At 42.0% G+C, this 21,390-nt stretch overlaps 1 protein-coding gene across 3 annotated transcripts in view; it reads right to left on the bottom strand.

The window, feature by feature from the left end:
• Positions 1–21,390, bottom strand: part of ZNF280D (zinc finger protein 280D) — a 420,194-nt gene that overhangs the window by 333,933 nt on the left and 64,871 nt on the right. For all 3 annotated transcript variants that reach the window (XM_053717512.1, XM_053717510.1, XM_053717511.1), the window contains 2 exons: positions 11,894–11,953; positions 11,436–11,791 (listed from right to left, as the gene is read on the bottom strand). In XM_053717512.1, coding sequence (XP_053573487.1) covers positions 11,436–11,791; positions 11,894–11,953 — 416 coding nt within the window. The remainder of the gene's footprint in view (positions 1–11,435; positions 11,792–11,893; positions 11,954–21,390) is intronic.

Here is a 21,390-nt window from a genome sequence, read left to right on the forward strand (position 1 = left end):
GAACTTAGAAGACAACAAGATCTCTGCATGAGAGTTTGCTTGTTGAAAAGAAGGTGCCTGAACCAATATGTTGTCCAGGTAGGGTCCCACTGCAATTCCCCAAGACCTGACCACTGCCAAGAGAGCCCCCAGAACCTTTGAAAAAATTCTGGGAGCTGTGGCAAGGCCAAACGGAAGAGCCACAAACGGAAAGTGCTTGTCTGGAAAAGCGAATCTCAGGAATTTGTGATGATCCCTGTGGATGGAACATGAAGATACGTGTCCTTAAGGTCTATGGTCGTCATGAACTAACCCTCTTGGACCAAAGGAAGAAATGAACACACGGTTTCCATTTTGAAGGATGGCACCCTGAGAAATTTGTTGAGACACTTCAGGTCTAAAATAGGTTGTGGTTCCCAAAAAAGAGGGAAATTTTCAAAAAGATTTGAATAAAATCCTAGACCCTGTTCCCTTAGTTGAACCGGAACAATCACTCAAAAGAAGTAAAGGTCCTGAACGCAGTTCAAGAATGCCTCTCTTTTTACCTGGTTTGCAGATAATCTTGAGAGGTGAAATCTGCGCCTAGGAGGGTAAGATTTTAATTCAATTTTATAACCCTGAGATACTATGTCCACAGCCCAAGGATCTGGGACATCTCATATCAACGCTTGACAAAACACGGAAAATCTGCCCCCCACTTGATCTGATCCCGAACCGGGGCAGACCCTTCATGCTGACTAAAGACTCAGTTGAGGGTTTCTTTGATTGCTTCCCCTTTTTCCAAGACTGATTGGGCTTCCAAGAACTTTTGACCTTTGAAGTTCTGAAAAGAACAAAAAATTATTTTGACGTCCTTTCGGTCAGTTCTACTTGTCTTGTGGTAGAAAAGACCCTTTTCCACCCGTAATGTCAGAAAAGATTTCTGCCAGACCAGATCCAAACAAGGTTTTACCCTTGTAAGGAAGCGCCAGAAGCTTGGACTGGTAACATCAGCTGTTACCAGTTTGTGGCTAAGATTTTAGCCACAAAGCCCTGCAGGCTAGGACAGTGAAGCCAGACATCTTGGATCTCAGTCTAATAACTTGTTAGCATTAAAAATAAAGGAATTGGCTAGTTTGAGAGCCTTAATCCTATCTTGGATCTCCTCCAACGGAGTCTCTACTAAAATAGATTCAGACAAGGCATCGCACCAATAAGATGCTGCACTTGCTACTGTGGCAATACAAACAACAGGTTACCATTGAACACCCTGATGAACATACATCTTTCAAATAAGCCTCCAGCTTCTTGTCCATGGGATCCTTAAAGGAGCAGCTATCCTCTATAGGGATCGTAGTTCTCTTAGCCAGAGTAGAAATATCCCCTTCTACTTTAGGCACCGTGCGCCATGAATCCTTAAAGGATGCAAGCAACAGGAAACATATTTTTAAAGATGGAAGAAGGGGAGACAGGTATCCCTGGTTTCTCCCATTCCTGTGAAATAATCTCCATCACATGTTCTAGAACAGGAAACACTTCCACAGAGGAAGGAACATCATAGTATTTGTTAAGTTTACTAGATTTTTTTGGGGTGACCGCGACAGAAGAGTTGGAGTCGTCCAAAGTAGCCAATACCTCGTTTAAAGGGACACTGTACCCAAATTTTTTCTTTTGTAATTCAGAAAGAGCATGCTATTTTAAGCAACTTTCTAATTCACTCCTATTATCAATTTTTCTTCGTTCTCTTGCTATCATTATTTGAAAAAGAAGGCATCTAAGCTTTTTTTTGGTTTCAGTACTCTGGACAGCACTTTTTTTATTGGTGGATGGATTTATCCACCAATCAGCAAGGACAACCCAGGTTGTTCACCAAAAATGGGCCGGCTTCTAAACTTACATTCTTGCATTTCAAATAAAGATACCAAGAGAATGAAGAAAATTTGATAATAGGAGTAAATTAGAAAGTTGCTTAAAATTTCATGCTCAATCTGAATCACGAAAGAAAAATTTTGGGTACAGTGTCCCTTTAACACTACACGAAGGTGTTCAAGCTTAAACCTGAAGTTTACTTCTTCAACTTCTGAATCTGAGATTTCAATCTCAGAAGCTACAGAGGTAACCTCCTCATCAGAGTTATAAGGGAGGGCAACCTGCGTAGCAGCAGATGGGACAGACACCTTACTATCTGAAAACTGTTTCGTTTTCCCTCTTGCGTTTCCCCAATGCAGGAAAAGCAGATAATGCCGCAGATACCGCAGAAGATATCTGTGCAGCAAAATCTGATGGCAAATAAACTCCTCCAGGAGGCTGAGAGGAACTGCAGGGCACTGTATGTGACGCCATTAAGGCTTGGGACGTTGGAGGAGAAAGCTGTGGCATTGCCTGAACAGCATCAACCTGAGAGACATTGGGCTCAGCGGGCAAAAGCTTATCCTTACATTCTAGCGTTCTATCTAAACATGTAGCATGAAATAGCATAGGCAAAACAATCTGGGCCTCTAGGCATAATAAGCATCTATCACAAGATATAGATTCTTGCTCCATGTTCATAATTAGCAAAATAAGTAAATCTCCAAAAATAAATGAGAAACTAAAAATATTAAATTAAAGTCACTTTAACAAAAAAAAAATGTTTACACCCTCAGAGGGGTAACGCAAAAGAACTTTAATGCCTAATAAAATAATATAGACTAGACTGAGATGCCCTACCGTAATCCACTTCAACATTTTTCTGTCAGTGAACGCTTCTAAAGAAGTGATACAGCAGAGGCTGAAAAAGAAATGACGCTACTCCGCTCCGATATCTCGACGGAAGAGGAGGAAGTCACATTACCGTCAGAGAAGGAAAACTGAGCAGCAAATAAAAGCACGTATTTCCCTCTGACTAAAAATACCGGAGCTAAAATACACAGACTCCCTGTGAAACAGCCCTGGGAAATTGTTGCACAAACAAAAAAAATATTTTTGCATTTACACAATTTCAGTTTCCAACCCAGCATAGTAAAAAGCATAAGCCCACATACAACTAAGCATGAAAAAGAAAAAAAAATATGCAGACTTAGTCACTAGTCTCCACATACACTGTGTCTGCCCTCTGCCAAAGTGAATCCTCAACAAGGATTAAAAATGTCCCAATAAACTGCAATACGAGTAAACATCTGAAGTGCAAGTCTCCAAGATTTAGAAGACAAAAAGCACTTACCTGCAGTCTAGCTGTCCGGCAGGAACACAGCTCACAAGGCATGAAAGGACACATACTCCTCACAGAGACCTGTAGAAAAAAGAAAGAACAGAGTAACCAACTCTTGCTTTCTATAATTAGGGCAGCAATGTGTTAGGAAACAAAGTAAGGACTACTTCACAACTTCCTAACTGCTTAAAAGCCACCACTACTCTACTGAAGAGATTGACGTGGACTCAGCTAAACCCAAATCCTTGCTTGCAGAGAAAAAGTACCCAAAAAAGGAATACATTTCTTAAGACACCAAACTTCACCTCCTCCATTGACAGAGGCAAAGAGAATGATTGGGGATTATGGGTAGACACTTGCACTTGACTGGGGATTATGGGTAGACACTTGCCTTCTCCTGCTGGTCAGAAGTGATGTTCCCACTAGTAATTGGAATGACGTTGTGGACTCTCCATGTCTTAGGAAAGAATTACCCCTTAAAAAATATATTCTTTGTGCTTATCATCCATTGCTGGGAAAAGAGATTTAAAAAAACAATTAAAAACAATTTAAAAAATTTAAGAGCAAACACACATTTTTGTTAACGATTTAGATAGAGCATGTAATTTTAAACAACTTTCCAATTAAATTCCATTATCAAATTGCTCATTCTTTTTTATATTCACACTTTGAGTCACCAGCTTCTACTGAGCATTTTTAAATTTGTCAGAAAAAATATATATACTGCTCATTTGAAATTCAAAGTAAGTGCTATTGCATTGTCTTGTTATTAAGCATTTGTCGATTCTACTGTATTTAATGGTCCTTCACCTATGAACTAATTTAAAAAACAATCAAAAACGTACCAGAATGGCCTGATTACTACAATAAATAAAAAATGTATGCAACAATCATATCTTGACAATCTGTCTAGCCTGAGACTCATCTGCAAATAACAATAGGATAACATAACAACCAGAAATGGTAAGATAATAAATCTAAGCAGATGTAATGATGTAACTACAGAAAAACAGAATTTATGTTTACCTGATAAATTACTTTCTCCAACGGTGTGTCCGGTCCACGGCGTCATCCTTACTTGTGGGATATTCTCTTCCCCAACAGGAAATGGAAAAGAGCCCAGCAAAGCTGGTCACATGATCCCTCCTAGGCTCCGCCTTCCCCAGTCATTCGACCGACGTAAAGGAGGAATATTTGCATAGGAGAAATCATATGATACCGTGGTGACTGTAGTTAGAGAAAATAAATCATCAGACCTGATTAAAAAACCAGGGCGGGCCGTGGACCGGACACACCGTTGGAGAAAGTAATTTATCAGGTAAACATAAATTCTGTTTTCTCCAACATAGGTGTGTCCGGTCCACGGCGTCATCCTTACTTGTGGGAACCAATACCAAAGCTTTAGGACACGGATGATGGGAGGGAGCAAATCAGGTCACCTAGATGGAAGGCACCACGGCTTGCAAAACCTTTCTCCCAAAAATAGCCTCAGAAGAAGCAAAAGTATCAAATTTGTAAAATTTAGTAAAAGTGTGCAGTGAAGACCAAGTCGCTGCCTTACATATCTGATCAACAGAAGCCTCGTTCTTGAAGGCCCATGTGGAAGCCACGGCCCTAGTGGAATGAGCTGTGATTCTTTCAGGAGGCTGCCGTCCGGCAGTCTCATAAGCCAATCTGATGATGCTTTTAAGCCAAAAAGAGAGAGAGGTAGAAGTTGCTTTTTGACCTCTCCTTTTACCAGAATAAACAACAAACAAGGAAGATGTTTGTCTGAAATCCTTTGTAGCCTCTAAATAGAATTTTAGAGCACGAACTACATCCAAATTGTGCAACAAACGTTCCTTCTTTGAAACTGGATTCGGACACAAAGAAGGCACGACTATCTCCTGGTTAATATTTTTGTTAGAAACAACTTTCGGAAGAAAACCAGGTTTAGTACGCAAAACCACCTTATCTGCATGGAACACCAGATAAGGAGGAGAACACTGCAGAGCAGATAACTCTGAAACTCTTCTAGCAGAAGAAATTGCAACAAAAAACAAAACTTTCCAAGATAATAACTTGATATCAACGGAATGTAGGGGTTCAAACGGAACCCCCTGAAGAACTGAAAGAACTAAATTAAGACTCCAAGGAGGAGTCAAAGGTTTGTAAACAGGCTTGATTCTAACCAGAGCCTGAACAAAAGCTTGAACATCTGGCACAGCCGCCAGCTTTTTGTGAAGTAAAACAGATAAAGCAGAAATCTGTCCCTTCAAAGAACTTGCAGATAATCCTTTCTCCAAACCTTCTTGAAGAAAGGATAGAATCTTAGGAATTTTTATCTTGTTCCATGGGAATCCTTTAGATTCACACCAACAGATATATTTTTTCCATATTTTATGGTAGATCTTTCTAGTTACAGGCTTTCTGGCCTGAACAAGAGTATCAATGACAGAATCTGAGAACCCTCGCCTTGATAAAATCAAGCGTTCAATCTCCAAGCAGTCAGTTGGAGTGAGGCCAGATTCGGATGTTCGAACGGACCTTGAACAAGAAGGTCCTGTCTCAAAGGTAGCCTCCATGGAGGAGCCGATGACATATTCACCAGATCTGCATACCAAGTCCTGCGTGGCCACGCAGGAGCTATCAAGATCACCGATACCCTCTCCTGTTTGATCCTGGCTACCAGCCTGGGAATGAGAGGAAACGGTGGGAACACATAAGCTAGGTTGAAGCTCCAAGGTGCTACTAGTGCATCCACTAGAGTCGCCTTGGGATCCCTGGATCTGGACCCGTAGCAAGGAACCTTGAAGTTCTGACGAGACGCCATCAGATCCATGTCTGGAATGCCCCACAATTGAATTATTTGGGCAAAGATTTCCGGGTGGAGTTCCCACTCCCCCGGATGAAATGTCTGACGACTCAGAAAATCCGCTTCCCAATTTTCCACTCCTGGGATGTGGATTGCAGACAAGTGGCAGTAGTGAGTCTCCGCCCATTGAATTATTTTGGTCACTTCTTCCATCGCCAGGGAACTCCTTGTTCCCCCCTGATGGTTGATATACGCAACAGTCGTCATGTTGTCTGATTGAAACCGTATGAATTTGGCCTTTGCTAGCTGAGGCCAAGCCTTGAGAGCATTGAATATCGCTCTCAGTTCCAGAATATTTATCGGGAGAAGAGATTCTTCCCGAGACCAAAGACCCTGAGCTTTCAGGGGTTCCCAGACCGCGCCCCAGCCCACCAGACTGGCGTCGGTCGTGACAATGACCCACTCTGGTCTGCGGAAGCTCATCCCTTGTGACAGGTTGTCCAGGGTCAGCCACCAACGGAGTGAATCTCTGGTCCTCTGATCTACTTGTATCGTCAGAGACAAGTCTGTATAATCCCCATTCCACTGACTGAGCATGCACAGTTGTAATGGTCTTAGATGAATTCGCGCAAAAGGAACTATGTCCATTGCCGCGACCATCAAACCTATTACTTCCATGCACTGCGCTATGGAAGGAAGAAGAACAGAATGAAGTACTTGACAAGAGCTTAGAAGTTTTGATTTTCTGGCCTCTGTCAGAAAAATCCTCATTTCTAAGGAGTCTATTATTGTTCCCAAGAAGGGAACTCTTGTTGACGGAGATAGAGAACTTTTTTCTACGTTCACTTTCCACCCGTGAGATCTGAGAAAGACCAGGACAATGTCCGTATGAGCCTTTGCTTGTGGTAGAGACGACGCTTGAATCAGTATGTCGTCCAAGTAAGGTACTACTGCAATGCCCCTTGGTCTTAGCACCGCTAGAAGGGACCCTAGTACCTTTGTGAAAATTCTTGGAGCAGTGGCTAATCCGAATGGAAGTGCCACAAACTGGTAATGCTTGTCCAGAAAGGCAAACCTTAGGAACCGATGATGTTCCTTGTGGATAGGAATATGTAGATACGCATCCTTTAAATCCACCGTGGTCATGAATTGACCTTCCTGGATGGTAGGAAGAATTGTCCGAATGGTTTCCATTTTGAACGATGGAACCTTGAGAAATTTGTTTAGGATCTTGAGATCTAAGATTGGTCTGAATGTTCCCTCTTTTTTGGGAACTATGAACAGATTGGAGTAGAATCCCATCCCTTGTTCTCCTAATGGAACAGGATGAATCACTCCCATTTTTAACAGGTCTTCTACACAATGTAAGAATGCCTGTCTTTTTATGTGGTCTGAAGACAATTGAGACCTGTGGAACCTCCCCCTTGGGGGTAGCTCCTTGAATTCCAGAAGATAACCTTGGGAGACTATTTCTAGCGCCCAAGGATCCAGAACATCTCTTGCCCAAGCCTGAGCGAAGAGAGAAAGTCTGCCCCCCACCAGATCCGGTCCCGGATCGGGGGCCAACATCTCATGCTGTCTTGGTAGCAGTGGCAGGTTTCTTGGCCTGCTTACCTTTGTTCCAGCCTTGCATTGGCCTCCAGGCTGGCTTGGTTTGAGAAGTATTACCCTCTTGCTTAGAGGATGTAGAACTTGGGGCTGGTCCGTTTCTGCGAAAGGGACGAAAATTTGGTTTATTTTTAGCCTTGAAAGACCTATCCTGAGGAAGGGCGTGGCCCTTACCCCCAGTGATATCTGAAATAATCTCTTTCAAGTCAGGGCCAAACAGCGTTTTCCCCTTGAAAGGTATGTTAAGCAATTTGTTCTTGGAAGACGCATCCGCTGACCAAGATTTTAGCCAAAGCGCTCTGCGCCACAATAGCAAACCCCGCATTTTTCGCCGCTAATCTAGCCAATTGCAAAGTGGCGTCCAAAGTAAAAGAGTTAGCCAATTTAAGAGCATGAATTCTGTCCATAATCTCCTCATAAGAAGAATCTTTATTGAGCGACTTTTCTAGTTCATCGAACCAGAAACACGCTGCTGTAGTGACAGGAACAATGCATGAAATTGGTTGTAGAAGGTAACCTTGCTGAACAAACATCTTTTTAAGCAAACCCTCTAATTTTTTATCCATAGGATCTTTGAAAGCACAACTATCTTCTATAGGGATAGTAGTGCGTTTATTTAGAGTAGAAACCGCCCCCTCGACCTTGGGGACTGTCTGCCATAAGTCCTCTCTGGGGTCGACCATAGGAAACAATTTCTTAAATATAGGGGGAGGGACAAAAGGTATGCCGGGCCTTTCCCATTCTTTGTTTACAATGTCCGCCACCCGCTTGGGTATAGGAAAAGCTTTGGGGGGCCCCGGGACCTCTAGGAACTTGTCCATCTTACATAATTTCTCTGGAATGACCAAATTGTCACAATCATCCAGAGTAGATAACACCTCCTTAAGCAGAGCGCGGAGATGTTCCAATTTAAATTTGAATGTAATCACATCAGGTTCAGCTTGTTGAGAAATTTTCCCTGAATCTGAAATTTCTCCCTCAGACAAAACCTCCCTGGCCCCCTCAGACTGGTGTAGGGGCATGTCAGAACCATTATCATCAGCGTCCTCATGCTCTTCTGTATTTTCTAAAACAGAGCAGTCGCGCTTTCGCTGATAAGTGGGCATTTTGGCTAAAATGTTTTTGATAGAATTATCCATTACAGCCGTTAATTGTTGCATAGTAAGGAGTATTGGCGCACTAGATGTACTAGGGGCCTCCTGTGTGGGCAAGACTGGCGTAGACGAAGGAGGGGAAGATGCAGTACCATGCTTACTCCCCTCACTTGAGGAATCATCTTGGGCATCATTTTCTCTAAATTTTGTGTCACATACATCACATCTATTTAAATAAGAAGGAACCTTGGCTTCCTCACATATAGAACATAGTCTATCTGATAGTTCAGACATGTTAAACAGGCAAAAACTTGATAACAAAGTACAAAAAACGTTTTAAAATAAAACCGTTACTGTCACTTTAAATTTTAAACTGAACACACTTTATTACTGAATATGTGAAAAAGTATGAAGGAATTGTTCAAAATTCACCAAAATTTCACCACAGTGTCTTAAAGCCTTAAAAGTATTGCACACCAAATTTGAAAGCTTTAACTCTTAAAATAACGGAACCAGAGCCGTTTTTATATTTAACCCCTATACAGTCCCTGGTATCTGCTTTGCTGAGACCCAACCAAGCCCAGAGGGGAATACGATACCAAATGACGCCTTCAGTAAGCTTTTTCTATGTATCTGAGCTCCTCACACATGCATCTGCATGCCTTGCTTCCCAAAAACAACTGCGCATTAGTGGCGCGAAAATGAGGCTCTGCCTATGATTAGAGAAGGCCCCCAGTGAAAAAGGTGTCCAATACAGTGCCTGCCGGTTATTTAACATAATTCCCAAGAATAAAATAACTCCTCAAAGCTAAAAACTATTAAAAATGCTTATAAATCAATCGTTTTAGCCCAGAAAAATGTCTACCAGTCTTTAAAGCCCTTGTGAAGCCCTTTATTCTTATTTAATAAAAATGGCTTACCGGATCCCATAGGGAAAATGACAGCTTCCAGCATTACCAAGTCTTGTTAGAAATGTGTCATACCTCAAGCAGCAAAAGTCTGCTCACTGTTTCCCCCAACTGAAGTTAATTCCTCTCAACAGTCCTGTGTGGAAACAGCCATCGATTTTAGTAACGGTTGCTAAAATCATTTTCCTCTTACAAACAGAAATCTTCATCTCTTTTCTGTTTCAGAGTAAATAGTACATACCAGCACTATTTTAAAATAACAAACTCTTGATTGAAGAATAAAAACTACATTTAAACACCAAAAAACTCTAAGCCATCTCCGTGGAGATGTTGCCTGTACAACGGCAAAGAGAATAACTGGGGAAGGCGGAGCCTAGGAGGGATCATGTGACCAGCTTTGCTGGGCTCTTTGCCATTTCCTGTTGGGGAAGAGAATATCCCACAAGTAAGGATGACGCCGTGGACCGGACACACCTATGTTGGAGAAAAGTGCTTCCACAAAGTAAAAGTTTTAGAGTGTGTATGTACAGACTGACAGGTTTTTTGTTTGTTTGTTTTATTCAAATATTTTTTTTTCCACTTAAAAGCCCAAATTTTTTTTCATGATTCAGAATAGAGCATGTATTTTTAAAACAACTTTCTGATTTACTTCTATTATCAATTTGTTTTTGTTATCTTGGTGTCTTTTGTTGAAAAGCATGAACGTAAGCTCAGGAGCATGCTTGTATCTGGAGCACTATATGGCAACAGTTTTGCATGAATATTATCGATAAACAAAATCACTAGACGGAAGCACTATTTCCTGCCATGTAGTGCTCCAGAGACATACCTATGTATCTCTTCAACAAAAAATAAAATGGGAATGAAGCAAATTTGATAATAGAAGTAAATTGGAAATATTTTTAAAATTGAATGTTCTGTCTGAATCTCAAAATACATTTCTGGGTTTCATATTCCTTTAAATATTATTGGTTACAATAAAACAAGTCCAACAGCATTATCTTGAATTCCATTTTTACATATATCAAAGCAGCAAATACAGCCACGTAAAACGTTTGCTATACACATTTGGCCAGATTACAAGTGGAGCACTAATTAACACTCCCGCTCGAACGCGAAATGCTAGAAATAAGATTTTTACACTTGTCGGTTTGCACTCGTATTATGAGTAGAAAGTAAATTGTTTTCGCTCATGCGCAAGCCAGACAAGCGCAAAATGCTGAACTTAGAATATGGGGCACTCTTTCATTTATTTCCCTGTAGAAGTCAATGAAGAAAAAAAAAGGGGGGGGGGGGGACACCACTATCGCATATTCTCATGTGAAATATTTACAGGAAATACATAGTTAAAACCTTTATTAAATATGAATATTGCTTTTACATCTTTTCATCTACTTAACTGCAAAGGGCTTATATGTCTATATAAGTGTTTATATGTATGAGTGTGTGTACATCTCTAGACATGTATATATCTCAATGTTAGAGCCCTTTGCCTACCTGAGACCTCATATCTTTGAGCCTCTAAAAAACTTGTGTGCAATATTTTTTTAAATATTTTTTATTTGATGGTGTAATTATGAGTGTAACTGTACTTTGTCGTGTATTTTTGATGTGTTTTGTGCAAATTGTTTGTTTGTTTTGCAAAACAGTTAGCCAGAGCTCTGAAGTTTCGGTAATCATTCTAGTGTAAAACGTGATCACGTTTACTTTCAACTCGTAATATGAGCGATAAGCTCAGCGAGTGCAAACACTTATGATAAACCCCTTATTGCTTGCATGCAAACATTTGCGTTCCACTCAGAATCTGGCCCATTATAAATTTTAGAAACTGGTTACAGTAAAAAGCAATATAGATAAAATAATTTATATTTAAATCAAAATACCTGATTTAATATAACAGGCTGTGCAGTTATGGTTGCAACTGGTCTGAGGGCAGGCTGGGTCATTGCAGGGAAGGTGATATTTCGACTTGTTATCTGAGAATTTGAAGAGACTGTTACAGTCCTACAGGCAGGCTGTTGTATTGTAGGGCTTGCTCTGGGTGGTTGATGTGACGGCATACATGCAGTGATAGGTCTCTTTAATGCTTCTGGGGAGACAATTGGCCTTGGCAGTGGTTGTACTACGGCAGAGCTGGAAGCTGCTTTACTTGTAGGCTGGTATATAGATGTAACAGGCAAAACACTTGGATTTGATGTACATGGAGTCTTAAAGTGGTTACTGGAAAGCTGAATTGTTCCTAAATTTAAGAATATATAAATGGAAAAAAAAAAAAAAAAGATTAATAATTCAAATAATAAAAATAATAGTAGTAATAACTTGCAATATAAAATAATATTACCTCTGGTTGATGTCCCGTTCTCAATTCGAGATGAGCCATGTTGAACCCCAGATGTATTAACTGTAAAACGATGAAAAAAATTATCCAACTACACTTGGAAAAAGAATATTTATGCTTATCTGATAAATTTATTTCCGGATATGGTGAGTCCACGGCTTCATCATTTACTGTTGGGAATATCACTCCTAGCCAGCAGGAGGAGGCAAAGAGCACCACAGCAAAGCTGTTAAAGTATCACTTCCCTTTCCACAACCCCCAGTCAATTGACCAAAGGGAAATGGAGAAAAAAGGATTACCACAAGGTGTAGAGGTGCCCGAGGTTTAGTCAAAAATAACTGTCTTGAAATAAAGGGGCGGGGCCATGGACTCACCATATCCGGAAATAAATACATTTATCAGGTAAGCATAAATTTTGTTGTCTTGCCTAAGATATGATGAGTCCACAGCTTCATCATTTACTGTTGGGAACCAATACCCAAGCTAGAGGACACAGATAATTAGGGAGGGACAAGACAGGTAGACCTAAACAGAAGGCACCACCGCTTGAAGAACCTTACTCCCAGAAGAAACCTCAGCCAAGACAAAAGAATTAAATTTTGAAAATTTTGAAAAAGTATGCAGAGAAGACAAAATTGCAGCCTTGCAATCTGTTCCACAGAGCTTCATTATTGAAGGCCCAAAAAGAGGAAACAGCCCTCGTGGAATGAGCTGTAATTCTCTCAGGAGGCTGCTAACCAGCAGTCTCATAAACAAAACAAATTATATTTCACTACTATAAAACAGGATCAGGAGCTTTCTGACCCTACATATTCCTGAGAAACCCACAAACCCACAAACAGAACAGAGGACTGGCTGTAGGTAAAATTTAATAACACCCACAACATCCAGATTGTGCAATAAACATTCTTTATAAGAAGAAGGATTAGGACATAGAGAAGGAACAACAGGTTCCTGATTAATATTTATATTTAGGAAGAAACCCCAACTTATTACAAAGAATCGCCTTATCAGCATGAAAGATAAGGTAAGGCAAATCACACTGCAAAGCTGAGAGTTCCAAAACTCTCAGAGCAGAAGAGATAATAAAAAGAAAACATAGCCTTCCAAGATAATAACTTAATATCTATGAAATGCAAAGGCCCAAACAGAGCCTGCTGCAAAAATCTTAGAACAAGGATAAGGCTCCTAGGAGGAGCAACAGACTTAAACACAGGCCTGATTCTAACCAAGGCCTGACAAAAAGAAAGCACATTTGGCACATTCACCAGACGCTTGAGAAAATGCAGAAACCCCTTCAGAGAACTTAATGAAAAACCCTTCTCCAGATCTTCTTGGAAAAGGCCAAAATCCGAGGAATCCTAACTCTTCTCTAAGAGCAGCCCTTGGATTTGCACCAATAAAGGTATTTACACAATACCTAGAGGTAAACTTTCTAGTAGCCTAAATCGTGGTCTCAATAGCCAACTCAGAAAAAAACACGCTTAGATAGAGCTAAGCGTTCAATCTCCAAGCACTCAGCTTCAGAGAAACAATATCTGGAAAAAGGAATAGAACCCGAGTAAAAATATCCTTCCTCAGAGGCAGCATCCAAGGTGTAAGAGATGACATCTTCACCAGGTCTGCAGACCAGGTCCTGCAAAGTCATGCAGGAGCTATTATTAAAAGTACTGATGCTTCCTCCTGTTTGATACGAGCAATGGACTTGTGAAAAAGATAAACAGTGCAAACATAAAGACAAACAGTAAAGACAAAAATCCCAAGGAACCGCCAGATCAACTATCAGGGCTGCCTGCGGATCTCTGACCTTGAAAGCTTGGCATTCTGCCGAAACGCTATCAATCCAATCTGACCCATTTGAGGGTTAACCTGGAGAACACCTCCGGAAGGAGAACCCACTCCCCCGGATGAGAACTTTATCTGCTCAGGAAGCCCTCTTCCCAGATGTCCACTCCTAGAAAGTGGATGGCAGATAAACAGCCCATGTGAGCTACCACCCACCGAACAAAGCCGAGCCCCCTCCTTCATGACTAAGGAACCCCAAGTTCCTCCCCGAGCCACTGAGGTGAAATCTTCTGACTGAAACCTGATAAACCGGCTAAGGAAAACTGAAGACAAGCCCTCAGATGAAAAATCTCCACTCTAAGATGTTGATGGAGAACAGAGTACTCATGAGTCCAAAGTCCTTGCACCGTTAAAGAATTCCAGACTGCTCCCCAGCCCAGCCGGCTAGCGTCCGTGGTCACAATCACCCAGGAATATCTCCAGAAACATGCGCCCTGAGACAAATACCCATGGAAAAGAGTCTCTTAAAGCAGAACCAGATCTATCTTCTAAGAAAGATCCGAATGGTCACCGCTTTATTGACTGAGCATGCATAACTGCAGAGCTCTCAAATGGACTAGAGAAAAGGGATGACATCCCTGGGACCTTCAGACCAATTACCTCCAAACATTGTGCCACTGAACAGTGAAGGTAAAATCAGCTACAGCTGAATTCAATTCCCATCCTCTGGTTACAAGATGGCTAAACAATCTACCGGACCACTATAGCATGCTGTTGGCCAAACCGTAGACTGTAGAGAGAGGTAAGAGCAAACAAATCCTTGATTCTCTGACCTCCGATAGAAATATGCTCATAGATAGAGAATCTAAAAGGTCCCCAAAAAAACACACCCTTGTAGAAGAAACAAGGGGACTCTTTCCTAAATTCACTTCCCATCCATGCAACTCTCCAAGACCTAAAGAGTCCTTCTAGGATGATGAATATCAGAAACTTGAGAAGATCCTGGATAAGGGAACAAGAAGATACACATCCTTAAGGTCCATGTTCGCCAAGAACAGACCCTCTTGAATCAAAGGAGAAAGTATACTACTTTGAAGGACTAAACTCTGAGAAACTCAAGATAAATACCTAGATCCTGTTTCCAGACTGGAACTATTACTCCCAGAGAGGAAGGTCCTGAACCCAGTTCAAGAAAGACTCAACATACCTGGGCTGCAGATACTCTAAAAAATCTGCACCTGTGAGGAAAACATAGATTGCTACCCCCCGAACAAAGACTGGCTGGAAGTCCAACAGACTGGACTGTCTCTGTAGAGAGAAAGGAAGACTTTCAGGTCCAAACAAGGTCTTATCCTTGTAAGGAAGAGCCAGAAGCTTGGAATTGGAGGAAACATTAATAAAATCCAAATATGGCCACGGTCATCTAGGTCAAATTGGATATGAAACCTGCATTTGCAGTGATAGAAAGCCTAGGCTGTGCCACCAAGCCGTTGGTAGGCTTCTCAACTGACCAAGATGTCAGCCACAACACCCCGCAGGCTAGCACAGCAAGTCTAAGGAGACAAAGAATCGCTCTAGATGATCAAATAAACCTCCAGCTTCTTATCCATGGATCCGTAAAGGAGCAGCTATCCTCCATTGGGATCGAAGTTCTCTGAGCCATAGTAGAAAACATAATTTATGCTTACCTGATAAATTCCTTTCTTCTGTAGTGTGATCAGTCCACGGGTCATCATTACTTCTGGGATATTAACTGCTCCCCTACAGGAAGTGCAAGAGGATTCACCCAGCAGAGCTGCATATAGCTCCTCCCCTCTACGTCACTCCCAGTCATTCGACCAAGGACCAACGAGAAAGGAAAAGCCAAGGGTGAAGTGGTGACTGGAGTATAAATTAAAAAATATTTACCTGCCTTAAAAACAGGGCGGGCCGTGGACTGATCACACTACAGAAGAAAGGAATTTATCAGGTAAGCATAAATTATGTTTTCTTCTGTTAAGTGTGATCAGTCCACGGGTCATCATTACTTCTGGGATACCAATACCAAAGCAAAAGTACACGGATGACGGGAGGGATAGGCAGACTCTTTATACAGAAGGAACCACTGCCTGAAGAACCTTTCTCCCAAAAATAGCCTCCGATGAAGCAAAGGTGTCAAATTTGTAAAATTTGGAAAAAGTATGAAGCGAAGACCAAGTTGCAGCCTTGCAAATCTGTTCAACAGAGGCCTCATTCTTGAAGGCCCAAGTGGAAGCCACAGCTCTAGTAGAATGAGCTGTAATTCTTTCAGGGGGCTGCTGTCCAGCAGTCTCATAAGCTAAACGAATTATGCTACGAAGCCAAAAAGAAAGAGAGGTAGCGGAAGCTTTTTGACCTCTCCTCTGCCCAGAGTAAATGACAAACAGAGAAGACGTTTGTCGGAATTCCTTAGTTGCCTGCAAGTAAAATTTTAGAGCCCGGACTACATCCAGGTTGTGCAGTAGACGTTCCTTCTTTGAAGAAGGATTTGGGCATAAAGAAGGAACAACAATCTCTTGATTGATATTCCTGTTAGTAACTACCTTAGGTAAGAACCCAGGTTTAGTACGCAGGACTACCTTATCCAAATGAAAAATCAAATAAGGAGAATCACAATGTAAGGCTGATAATTCAGAGACTCTTCGAGCCGAGGAAATAGCCATTAAAAATAGAACTTTCCAAGATAACAACTTTATATCAATGGAATGAAGGGGTTCAAACGGAACGCCCTGTAAAACATTAAGAACAAGGTTTAAACTCCATGGTGGAGCAACAGTTTTAAACACAGGCTTAATCCTGGCCAAAGCCTGACAAAAAGCCTGGACGTCAGGAACTTCTGACAGACGTTTGTGTAACAGAATGGACAGAGCTGAGATCTGTCCCTTTAATGAACTAGCAGATAAACCCTTTTCTAAACCTTCTTGTAGAAAAGACAATATCCTAGGAATCCTAACCTTACTCCAAGAGTAACCTTTGGATTCACACCAATGTAGGTATTTACGCCATATCTTATGGTAAATCTTTCTGGTAACAGGTTTCCTAGTCTGTATTAAGGTACTAATAACTGACTCAGAAAACCCACGTCTTGATAAAATTAAGCGTTCAATTTCCAAGCAGTCAGCTTCAGAGAAGTTAGATTTTGATGTTTGAAGGGACCCTGTATCAGAAGGTCCTGTTTCAGAGGTAGAGACCAAGGCGGACAGGATGACATGTCCACCAGGTCTGCATACCAAGTCCTGCGTGGCCACGCAGGTGCTATTAGAATCACTGATGCTCTCTCTTGTTTGATTCTGGCTATCAATCGAGGAAGCAACGGGAAGGGTGGAAACACGTAAGCCATCCTGAAGTCCCAAGGTGCTGTCAGAGCATCTATCAGGACTGCTCCTGGATCCCTGGATCTGGACCCGTAACGAGGAAGCTTGGCGTTCTGTCAAGACGCCATGAGATCTATCTCTGGTTTGCCCCAACGTCGAAGTATTTGGGCAAAGACCTCCGGATGAAGTTCCCACTCCCCCGGATGAAAAGTCTGACGACTTAAGAAATCCGCCTCCCAGTTCTCCACTCCCGGGATGTGGATTGCTGACAGGTGGCAAGAGTGAGACTCTGCCCAGCGAATTATCTTTGATACTTCCATCATAGCTAGGGAGCTTCTTGTCCCTCCCTGATGGTTGATGTAAGCTACAGTCGTGATGTTGTCCGACTGAAACCTGATGAACCCCCGAGTTGTCAACTGGGGCCAAGCCAGGAGGGCATTGAGAACTGCTCTCAATTCCAGAATGTTTATTGGCAGGAGACTCTCCTCCTGACTCCATAGTCCCTGAGCCTTCAGGGAATTCCAGACGGCACCCCAACCTAGAAGGCTGGCGTCTGTTGTTACAATTGTCCAGTCTGGTCTGCTGAATGGCATCCCCCTGGACAGGTGTGGCCGAGAAAGCCACCATAGAAGAGAATTTCTGGTCTCTTGATCCAGATTCAGAGAAGGGGATAAGTCTGAGTAATCCCCATTCCACTGACCTAGCATGCACAGTTGCAGTGGTCTGAGGTGTAAGCGTGCAAAGGGTACTATGTCCATTGCCGCTACCATTAAGCCGATTACCTCCATACATTGAGCCACTGACGGGTGTTGAATGGAATGAAGAGTGCGGCAAGCACTTTGAAGTCTTGATAGCCTGTCCTCTGTCAGGTAAATCTTCATTTCTACAGAATCTATAAGAGTCCCCAGGAAGGGAACTCTTGTGAGTGGAACGAGTGAACTTTTCTTTTCGTTCACCTTCCATCCATGTGACCTTAGAAATGCCAGCACTAACTCTGTATGAGATTTGGCAGTTTGAAAGCTTGAAACTTGTATCAGAATGTCGTCTAGGTATGGAGCTACCGAGATTCCCTGCGGTCTTAGTACCGCCAGAAGAGCACCCAGAACCTTTGTGAAGATTCTTGGCGCTGTAGCCAATCCGAATGGAAGAGCCACAAACTGGTAATGCCTGTCTAGGAAGGCAAACCTTAGGTACCGGTAATGATCTTTGTGAATTTGTTTAGGATCTTTAAGTCCAGGATTGGTCTGAAAGTTCCCTCTTTTTTGGGAACCACAAACAGATTTGAGTAAAACCCCTGTCCCTGTTCCGATCGTGGAACTGGATGGATTACTCCCATTAACAAGAGCTCTTGTACGCAGCGTAGAAAAGCCTCTTTCTTTGTCTGGATTGTTGACAATCTTGACAGATGAAATCTCTCTCTTGGAGGAGAGTATTTGAAGTCCAGAAGGTATCCCTGAGATATTATCTCTAGCGCCCAGGGATCCTGAACATCTCTTGCCCAAGCCTGGGCGAAGAGAGAAAGTCTGCCCCCCACTAGATCCGATCCCGGATCGGGGGCCCTCAATTCATGCTGTTTTGGGGGCAGCAGCAGGTTTCCTAGTCTGCTTGCCCTTGTTCCAAGACTGGTTAGGTTTCCAGCCTTGTCTGTAGCGAGCAACAGCTCCTTCCTGTTTTGGTGCAGAGGAAGTTGATGCTGCTCCTGCTTTGAAATTACGAAAGGAACGAAAACTAGACTGTCTAGTCTTGGCTTTGGCTTTGTCCTGAGGCAGGGCATGGCCTTTACCTCCTGTAATGTCAGCGATAATCTCTTTCAACCCGGGCCCGAATAAGGTCTGCCCTTTGAAAGGTATATTAAGCAATTTAGACTTAGAAGTAACATCAGCTGACCAGGATTTTAGCCACAGCGCCCTGCGTGCCTGAATGGCGAATCCTGAATTCTTCGCCGTAAGTTTAGTAAGATGTACTACGGCCTCCGAAATGAATGAATTAGCTAGTTTAAGGACTCTAAGCCTGTCCGTAATGTCGTCCAGAGTAGCTGAACCAATGTTCTCTTCCAGAGACTCAATCCAGAATGCCGCTGCAGCCATGATCGGCGCAATGCATGCAAGGGGTTGCAATATAAAACCTTGTTGAACAAACATTTTCTTAAGGTAACCCTCTAACTTTTTATCCATTGGATCTGAAAAAGCACAGCTATCCTCCACCGGGATAGTGGTACGCTTAGCTAAAGTAGAAACTGCTCCCTCCACCTTAGGGACCGTTTGCCATAAGTCCCTTGTGGTGGCGTCTATTGGAAACATTTTTCTAAATATCGGAGGGGGTGAGAACGGCACACCGGGTCTATCCCACTCCTTAGTAACAATTTCAGTAAGTCTCTTAGGTATAGGAAAAACCTCAGTACTCGTCGGTACCGCAAAATATTTATCCAACCTACACATTTTCTCTGGTATTGCAACTGTGTTACAATCATTCAGAGCCGCTAACACCTCCCCTAGTAATACACGGAGGTTTTCCAGTTTAAATTTAAAATTTGAAATATCTGAATCCAGTCTGTTTGGATCAGAACCGTCACCCACAGAATGAAGTTCTCCGTCCTCATGTTCTGCCACCTGTGACGCAGTGTCTGACATGGCCCTAATATTATCAGCGCACTCTGTTCTCACCCCAGAGTGATCACGCTTACCTTTTAGTTCTGGTAATTTAGCCAAAACTTCAGTCATAACAGTAGCCATATCCTGTAATGTGATTTGTAATGGCCGCCCAGCTGTACTCGGCGCTACAATATCACGCACCTCCCTCTGAGCGGGAGATGTAGGTACTGACACGTGAGGCGAGTTAGTCGGCATAACTCTCCCCTCGTTGTTTGGTGAAATTTGTTCAATTTGTACAGATTGATTTTTATTTAAAGTAGCATCAATACAGTTAGTACATAAATTTCTATTGGGCTCCACTTTGGCATTGCAACAAATGACACAGGTATCATCTTCTGAATCAGACATGTTTAACACACTAGCAAATAAACTTGCAACTTGGAAATACAATTCAAATAGAATAATATTAAAACGTACTGTGCCTTTAAGAAGTACAGAAGATATATGACAGTTAAAAATTAATAAATTGAAACAGTTATAGCCTCAATCCTTGTAAACAACACAACTTTAGCAAAGGTTTAATCCCATTAGCAAAGATAACAATTTCTGAAAGCAGGAAACAAATTACAGAATAAAAGTTTTTATTTCAGTCAAACTATAATTCTCACAGCTCTGCTGAAAGAAATTACCTCCCTCAAAATAAGTTTTGAAGACCCCTGAGCTCTGTAGAGATGAACCAGATCATGCAGGGAATACAATGAGTTGCTGACTGAAATATTTGATGCATAGTAAAAGCGCCCCTCCCCCCCACACACAGCAGTGAGGGAGAACAGAAACTGACAGAAAAAACAGATTTAAGCAACTGCCAAGTGGAAAAATGGTGCCCAAACATTTATTCACTCAGTACCTCAGCAAATGAAAACGATTTTACATTCCAGCAAAAACGTTAAACATAATCTCTAGTTATTAAACAGCTTTATGTCTTTCTTACAGTGTAATTCTAGTGAAGTACCATTCTCCCAGAATACTGAAGTGTAAAGTATACATACATGACATTATATCGGTATGGCAGGATTTTCTCATCAATTCCATTGTCAGAAAATAAAAACTGCTACATACCTCTATGCAGATTCATCTGCCCGCTGTCCCCTGATCTGAAGTTTACCTCACTCCTCAGATGGCCGAGAACAGCAATATGATCTTAACTACTCCGGCTAAAATCATAGCAAAACTCTGGTAGATTCTTCCTCAAACTCTGCCAGAGAGGTGATAACACACTCCGGTGCTATTTTAAAATAACAAACTTTTGATTGAAGATATAAAACTAAGTATAATCACCATAGTCCTCTCACACGACCTATCTAGTTGCTGGGTGCAAGAGAATGACTGGGAGTGACGTAGAGGGGAGGAGCTATATGCAGCTCTGCTGGGTGAATCCTCTTGCACTTCCTGTAGGGGAGCAGTTAATATCCCAGAAGTAATGATGACCCGTGGACTGATCACACTTAACAGAAGAAAAGCTCACTTTCTACATAAGGCACCGGGCATTTTAATGGAGTCAGCGACAGGAAAATCCTTTAAAGGACAAGAGACAGAGAGAAAGGTATCCCTAGCTTCTCCTATTCCTGTGAAAATGTCCAACGCACATCTAGAAACACTTCCTCATAAGAAGGAACATCTTAGAAAGATAAAGTAAACAAAACTTCCAAGGGCTGACAACAACAGGGGTATCAATGTCGTCCAAGTAGCTAAAATCTCCTCTAAAAGAATACGAGGTGTGCAAGAATACATC

Source organism: Bombina bombina, chromosome 6, assembly GCF_027579735.1.
Source record: "Bombina bombina isolate aBomBom1 chromosome 6, aBomBom1.pri, whole genome shotgun sequence".
NCBI classification, from domain to species: Eukaryota; Metazoa; Chordata; class Amphibia; order Anura; family Bombinatoridae; genus Bombina; species Bombina bombina.